This window comes from Paramormyrops kingsleyae, chromosome 12 (genome assembly GCF_048594095.1).
Source record: "Paramormyrops kingsleyae isolate MSU_618 chromosome 12, PKINGS_0.4, whole genome shotgun sequence".
Classification (NCBI taxonomy): domain Eukaryota; kingdom Metazoa; phylum Chordata; class Actinopteri; order Osteoglossiformes; family Mormyridae; genus Paramormyrops; species Paramormyrops kingsleyae.
Genome location: NC_132808.1, coordinates 17,334,085 through 17,341,911, shown reverse-complemented (window position 1 = coordinate 17,341,911; position 7,827 = coordinate 17,334,085). Strand labels below are relative to the sequence as shown.

General features: G+C 39.0%; 1 protein-coding gene across 1 annotated transcript; it reads left to right on the top strand.

Moving 5' to 3' along the window:
• Positions 1 to 2,360: 2,360 nt before the first annotated feature.
• Positions 2,361 to 6,619, top strand: LOC111843070 (uncharacterized). Its single transcript, XM_072718447.1, has 9 exons — positions 2,361 to 2,465; positions 2,835 to 2,899; positions 2,975 to 3,144; positions 3,288 to 3,802; positions 4,172 to 4,236; positions 4,312 to 4,481; positions 5,817 to 5,881; positions 5,990 to 6,135; positions 6,239 to 6,619. The coding sequence occupies exons 1-7, from the start codon at positions 2,388 to 2,390 to the stop codon at positions 5,822 to 5,824; spliced, it is 1,071 nt and encodes a 356-aa protein (XP_072574548.1). The 5' UTR covers positions 2,361 to 2,387; the 3' UTR covers positions 5,825 to 5,881; positions 5,990 to 6,135; positions 6,239 to 6,619.
• Positions 6,620 to 7,827: the final 1,208 nt, after the last annotated feature.

Genomic DNA, 7,827 nt, shown 5'->3' with positions numbered 1-7,827 from the left:
CAAGTGAAATAACAACTGCTTCTACAGCAAAGAATACAACTGCAGCGACGGCTGGAAAGACTGCTCGTTCTACAACTGAAGCAATATTAGATTCAAGTGAAATAACAACTGCTTCTACAGCAAAGAATACAACTGCAGCGACGGCTGGAAAGACTGCTCGTTCTACAACTGAAGCAATAACAAATTCAAGTGAAATGACAACTGTTTCTACAGCAAAAAGTACAACTGCAGCGACCACTGGAATGACTGCTCATTCTTCAACTGAAGCATTAACAAAGTTAAGTGAAATTACAACTGCTTCTACAGCAGAAAGTACAACTGCAGCGACCACTGGAAATACTGCTCGTTCTACAACTGAAGCAATAACTGATTCAAGTTTAATGACAACTGCTTCTGCAGCAGAAAGTACAACTGCTGCGACGGCTGGAAAGACTGCTCGGTCTACAACTGAAGCAATGACAAATTCAAGTGAAATGACAACTGCTTCTACAGCAGAAAGTACAACTGCTCCGACGGCTGGAAAGACTGCTCGTTCTACAACTGAAGCAATGACATATTCAAGTGAAATGACAACTGCTTCTACAGCAAAGAGTACAACTGCAGCGACCACTGGAATGACTGCTCATTCTTCAACTGAAGCAATAACAAATTCAAGTGAAATGACAACTGTTTCTACAGCAAAAAGTACAACTGCAGCGACCACTGGAATGACTGCTCATTCTTCAACTGAAGCATTAACAAAGTTAAGTGAAATTACAACTGCTTCTACAGCAGAAAGTACAACTGCAGCGACCACTGGAAATACTGCTCGTTCTACAACTGAAGCAATAACCGATTCAAGTTTAATGACAACTGCTTCTGCAGCAGAAAGTACAACTGCTGCGACGGCTGGAAAGACTGCTCGGTCTACAACTGAAGCAATGACAAATTCAAGTGAAATGACAACTGCTTCTACAGCAGAAAGTACAACTGCAGCGACGGCTGGAAAGACTGCTCGTTCTACAATTGAAGCAGTGACAAAGTTGAGTGAACGTACAACTGCTGCGACCCCTGGAAATACTGCTCGTTCTACAACTGAAGCAATAACTGATTCAAGTTTAATGACAACTGCTTCTGCAGCAGAAAGTACAACTGCTGCGACGGCTGGAAAGACTGTTCGGTCTACAACTGAAGCAATGACAAATTCAAGTGAAATGACAACTGCTTCTACAGCAGAAAGTACAACTGCTCCGACGGCTGGAAAGACTGCTCGTTCTACAACTGAAGCAATGACATATTCAAGTGAAATGACAACTGCTTCTACAGCAAAGAGTACAACTGCAGCGACCACTGGAATGACTGCTCATTCTTCAACTGAAGCAATAACAAATTCAAGTGAAATGACAACTGTTTCTACAGCAAAAAGTACAACTGCAGCGACCACTGGAATGACTGCTCATTCTTCAACTGAAGCATTAACAAAGTTAAGTGAAATTACAACTGCTTCTACAGCAGAAAGTACAACTGCAGCGACCACTGGAAATTCTGCTCGTTCTACAACTGAAGCAATAACCGATTCAAGTTTAATGACAACTGCTTCTGCAGCAGAAAGTACAACTGCTGCGACGGCTGGAAAGACTGCTCGGTCTACAACTGAAGCAATGACAAATTCAAGTGAAATGACAACTGCTTCTACAGCAGAAAGTACAACTGCTGCGACGGCTGGAAAGACTGCTCGGTCTACAACTGAAGCAATGACAAATTCAAGTGAAATGACAACTGCTTCTACAGCAGAAAGTACAACTGCAGCGACGGCTGGAAAGACTGCTCGTTCTACAACTGAAGCAATGACATATTCAAGTGAAATGACAACTGCTTCTACAGCAAAGAGTACAACTGCAGCGACGGCTGGAAAGACTGCTCGTTCTACAATTGAAGCAGTGACAAAGTTGAGTGAACGTACAACTGCTGCGACCCCTGGAAATACTGCTCGTTCTACAACTGAAGCAATAACAGATTCAAGTGTAATGACAACTGCTTCTACAGCAAAGAGTACTACTGCTGCGTCGGCTGGAAAGACTTCTCGTTCTACAACTGAAGCAATGACAATTTCAAGTGAAACAGCAACTGCTTCTACAGCAAAAAGTCCAATTGCAGTTACAATTGGAAAGACCGCTCATTCTACAGCCAAAGCAATGATAAATTCAAGTGAAATGACAACTGCTTCTACACCAAAGACAGAAGCTGCTGCTACCAAGAATACTTTTTCTACAACCATTGCAAAAATGGTAGCTACACGTGAAATGAAAACTACTTCCACAGAAATTGCAGCTACAGCTGTAAAGACTACTTCTTCAACAACTAATGCTGCAGTTCATCCAGAAAAAGTTTTACTTGTGTTTGCCATTATGACAACATTTACATCAGATCTTACTGATAAGAACTCAATGGTTTACAAAGTATTAGAGACTACAGTGGTTACTGAGGTAGGTCTTACCACCTTACACTGAAAAAAATAAACCTATCTTAAGGTGAAAATATCGCATGGTGAAAATGTATTTTAGTACAGTACACCTAACCTAACAAACATCATAGCCTAGTCTATAGCCTACCACATGCTTAGACCACTTACATTAGCTTACAGTGGGGGGAAATCATTGACACAAAGCCTATTTTGTAATAAAGTGTTACATGAATATGTCATGTTGTTTATTGAATAATGTACTGAAAGCCAATACATTTACCCACCCTAAAGTGAAAATATCATATGTTATATATCACAACATAGTTCCAAAACAAAACCATTGTTATTGAGTGTTGTGCATTCTATTTATTTTATTTTCTGTCATATTCAGCTTAGCAAAATTTTTGAGAAGCAATATGGTGATATTTTCATTGGGGTGATTATACTACAATTCAGGTAAGAATCCTCTGTTTCTTCCAGTAATTGTATAATACACAGTTGGTATTCAGTAACAATCAAGCTGATATTTAGGCCTGGATCTGTCTTCGTGGATTCGGAGGTGAAGCTGAACACCTCTGCATCAATATCTCCGTCAAGTGGATTTCCCACTCCAAAGGACTTGAAGGAAGTGCTGGTGGAAGCCATCACAAACAATACCATCTCTAGCTTTAACATTAGTGTTGAAAGTATATCCTCCCAAGGTATGTGTGAGTCTATGTTTGGTGTAGATATCATGGATAGCAAGATATTTGTGTCTCTCATTTCAATATTTCTGCCTTCTCAGATTTATTTATTCTTGTTTGGTTTTCAGTGCCACATTAACCATCTCCTTTTTTTAAAACAGTTTTAATACAAACTACACTGCAGCCCAGTACAGGAAGAACTACTACAGTGTCTCTTTCCACTAAAAAATCCAACATTGCCACTATTGTTCGGCGTAATGATTCCACTGTCACAGCTTCTACCAGCACTGCTAGCCTTCCAACTACAACCTCACTCACCACTACTGCCAGATTGCAGTTTTCCAAGTCACAGACTTTTGTTCAGGAATTAAATAACAACAGTTCACTGCCAAATTCAAGTGAAATGACAACTGCTTCTACACCAAAGACAGAAGCTGCTGCTACCAAGAATACTCTTTCTACAACCATTGCAAAAATGGTAGCTACACGTGAAATGAAAACTACTCCCACAGAAATTGCAGCTACAGCTGTAAAGACTACTTCTTCAACAACTAATGCTGCAGTTCGTCCAGAAAAAGTTTTACTTGTGTTTGCTATTATGACAACATTTACATCAGATCTTACTGATAAGAACTCAATGGTTTACAAAGTATTAGAGACTGCAGTGGTTACTGAGGTAGGTCTTACCACCTTACACTGAAAAAAATAAACCTATCTTAAGGTGAAAATATCGTACGGTGAAAATGTATTTTAGTACAGTACACCTAACCTAACAAACATCATAGCCTAGTCTATAGCCTACCACATGCTTAGACCACTTACATTAGCTTACAGTGGGGGGAAATCATTGACACAAAGCCTATTTTGTAATAAAGTGTTACATGAATATGGCATGTTGTTTATTGAATAATGTACTGAAAGCCAATACATTTACCCACCCTAAAGTGAAAATATCATATGTTATATATCACAACATAGTTCCAAAACAAAACCATTGTTATTGAGTGTTGTGCATTCTATTTATTTTATTTTCTGTCATATTCAGCTTAGCAAAATTTTTGAGAAGCAATATGGTGATATTTTCATTGGGGTGATTATACTACAATTCAGGTAAGAATCCTCTGTTTCTTCCAGTAATTGTATAATACACAGTTGGTATTCAGTAACAATCAAGCTGATATTTAGGCCTGGATCTGTCTTCGTGGATTCGGAGGTGAAGCTGAACACCTCTGCATCAATATCTCCGTCAAGTGGATTTCCCACTCCAAAGGACTTGAAGGAAGTGCTGGTGGAAGCCATCACAAGCAATACCATCTCTAGCTTTAACATTAGTGTTGAAAGTATATCCACCCAAGGTATGTGTGAGTCTATGTTTGGTGTAGATATCATGGATAGCAAGATATTTGTGTCTCTCATTTCAATATTTCTGCCTTCTCAGATTTATTTATTCTTGTTTTGTTTTCAGTGCCACATTAACCATCTCCTTTTTTTAAAACAGTTTTAATACAAACTACACTGCAGCCCAATACAGGAAGAACTACTACAGTGTCTCTTTCCACTAAAAAATCCAACATTGTCACTAGTGGTCGGCATAATGATTCCACTGTCACAGCTTCTACCAGCACTGCTAGCCTTCCAACTACAACCTTACTCACCACTACTGTCAGATTGAGGTTTTCCTTGTCACAAAATTTTGTTCAGGAATTAGCGAACAACAATTCACCTCAATTCCTAGAATTAGCAGCAAAGGTGACCTTGTTGGTAAGTCCAGTGTATGATGCCATGTAACAAGAATTTGCTTGGTCAATGTGTAATAGCACACAAAGTTTGGTCTTGGGTTCAGTTTGATGCAATTTCAGTATAGCAGGGAAAATAGAACTTAGAAATTATCATGAACACTGTAAACACAAACAGGCTATATGGATGGATGGATAATGAAAATACAGCTCTAGAAGAAATTAAGAGACCACAGCAAAATTTTTGTTTTACTCATTTGTCAATTTATGGGTATGCGCCTGTGTAAAATATACATTTTTTATTTTTTGTTTGCAAACTCCAGCCTGGCTCTTCCCTGCTTCTCATTGATGAAGGGCTCCTTCCTTTCTTTATGGGTCATCAGTCCTGCTTCTATGAGCCTGTTATGAACCATCCTAGCAGTGCACCTCACACCACTTAATGTTTCTCATTCTTGAAGGTCACTTGATGTCATCCTCCAATTTGAGTCACTGCCAGATAAGTTGACAGTCATCTCTGGCATTAGAAAGTCACTTACCTGGCTGGTTTTGGTCATTCCCGGTGTCTTCTGCTTCACCTCATTCTTGCGTACTGCTGTCGTATAAACTTTGAGCCGGGAAGGAGTCTGCCTCGTAGTGTAGCCTTCGGCCAGCAGAATTAGGATTAAACCAGGATTTAAAATTGTAGATTTTTTTAAAATATACAGTGGTCTCTTTATTTTTTCCAGAGCTGTATTGTCACATTAAAATAAACAGATTAGGAACTATATACTGTATACTGTATTGGCATACTTACATACAACCTGTGAATCTAAGTTGAAGTGACTCAGTCTTGACTCCAGCATTCCGTGCTGTGGTACAGTGTGTTGACATAGTTCATTTATGGAACGGATTTAAAGAGCCTACCTTTTTCTTGAATTGCATATTTTACAAGTTTAAATGTATGTTTTTCCACAGCTCAATAAAGTGTACACGGACAAATTTGGTAGTCAATATAGAGACAGTAAAGTGATTCGATTCAGGTAAGACACCGATTTAGTAAGTTCATTCTTCCAGTTAGTACACACAGACCTTGTGCCATGAAGGAGCATGTTGTGTGTATTGCTGTAACTTTGCCCCTCTCTCTTCAGTCGGGGATCAGTGGTCACAGATGTACATCTAACATTCAGCACCACAGGTGCACCACCAAGCTCATCCCAAGTAATAAATACCCTGGTAATGGCAAACAGCAGTATCAGCTCTCTCACCATACTGCCTGGCTCCATCCAAGTCATGGGTAAGTCACGGACACTGTCAGTAACTTTCCAGCATACTGAGGCAACGTTGCATTCTTTTGTTACTCTAACGTTTTTTGGTCTTTTTTCATTTTCCTTTGACAGAATTGCCAGACACTCCAGCTGCAGGAATCAGGCCTCAAGGGTCCTTGTTGCTGGCCATTGGCATTTTCCTCCTTGCCAGCAATCTCTAGATATAACTGATGTGTTCACCATGGTGTACCAAGAGCAAAGAAATGATCTTAATTCCTTCATGTATTACTGACTATGTATATTAATTTCTTTAAATATTCTGCTCTGTTACCTCTTAATACTGCACTTTAAGTAATCACTGATATGATTATTAGCCTTTCTGGGCTATTGTTAGTTTTTCTATACAGAATATTTGGAGTTATAATTTTGTGACATGATTGTAGGTTGTAGTTTTTAACAATATGACACTTAAGAGATTTGGCATTACAACAAATGAATAGTATCTGTCACTTTGTGTAGCATAATAAATTGTTTAAATCAAGCAATACAAAGTATGTCTTATAAATAGCATAAATAAACTAAGAACATAAGAAATTTACAAACGAGAGGAGGCCATTCAGCCCATCAAGCTCGTTTGGGGAGAACTTAGCTAATAGCTCAGAGTTGTTAAAATCTTATCTAGCTCTGATTTAAAGGAACCCATGGTTTTAGCTTCCACTACACTAGCAGGAAGACTATTCCATACTCTAACTACACGCTGTGTAAAGAAGTGCTTCCTCAAATTTGTTTTAAAATGCTCTCCCGCTAATTTCCACTTATGGCCACGAGTTCTAGTATTTAGACTAATATTGAAATAGTCATTTGGCTGAACAGCATCCAGACCCGTTAGAATCTTATAGACCTGAATCATAATCCCCCTTAGTCTCCTTTGCTCAAGGCTAAACAGATTCAGTTCCGCTAACCTCTCCTCATAAGACATTCCTCTAAGACCAGGAATCATTCTCGTAGCTCTTCGTTGCACCTTTTCTAAGGCAGCAATGTCCTTCTTGAGGTATGGTGACCAAACCTGCACACAGTATTCTAGGTGGGGTTTTACCAAGGAATTATATAAGTGTAACATCACCTCCCTTGACTTAAACTCCACACACCTAGAGATATAACCCAACATTCTGTTCGCCTTTTTTATTGCTTCCCCACATTGGCGAGAGTGGGATATGGAAGCATCAACATACTGTACATACCGAGATCTTTCTCGTAATCAGCTACCTTTATTTCAGTGGAACCCATAAAATATCTGTACTGTATATTTCTGCTCCCTGCATGGATTACCTTACATTTATCTGTGTTAAATTTCATCTGCCAAGTATCAGCCCATTCGTAATTAAATCCAGATCCCGTTGAAGCCTCTCTGCTGCTAGAACTGAGTTATTTGTGTTTCTTTTATTGTCACCATTTCAGCTATCATTCCTAATTCAGAGCCATTCATTTCTCCAGCATGTTAACTACATGGTAATGACATTACACCTGGAGAAACACAGTAACATTCTGTTTTTTCTGAGTAAGCACAAAAACCATGAGGCTGATTTATAATTACTCCGAAAAAGAATTTTATTAGAAAATGTTTTGTTCCAAAGGGACCTTTCCAGGACGCATGTGCATACAGCTAAGGAGCAAAGCTGCACATTTCTGTACTCCACCGATCTTTCTAAGCTTAATCAAAT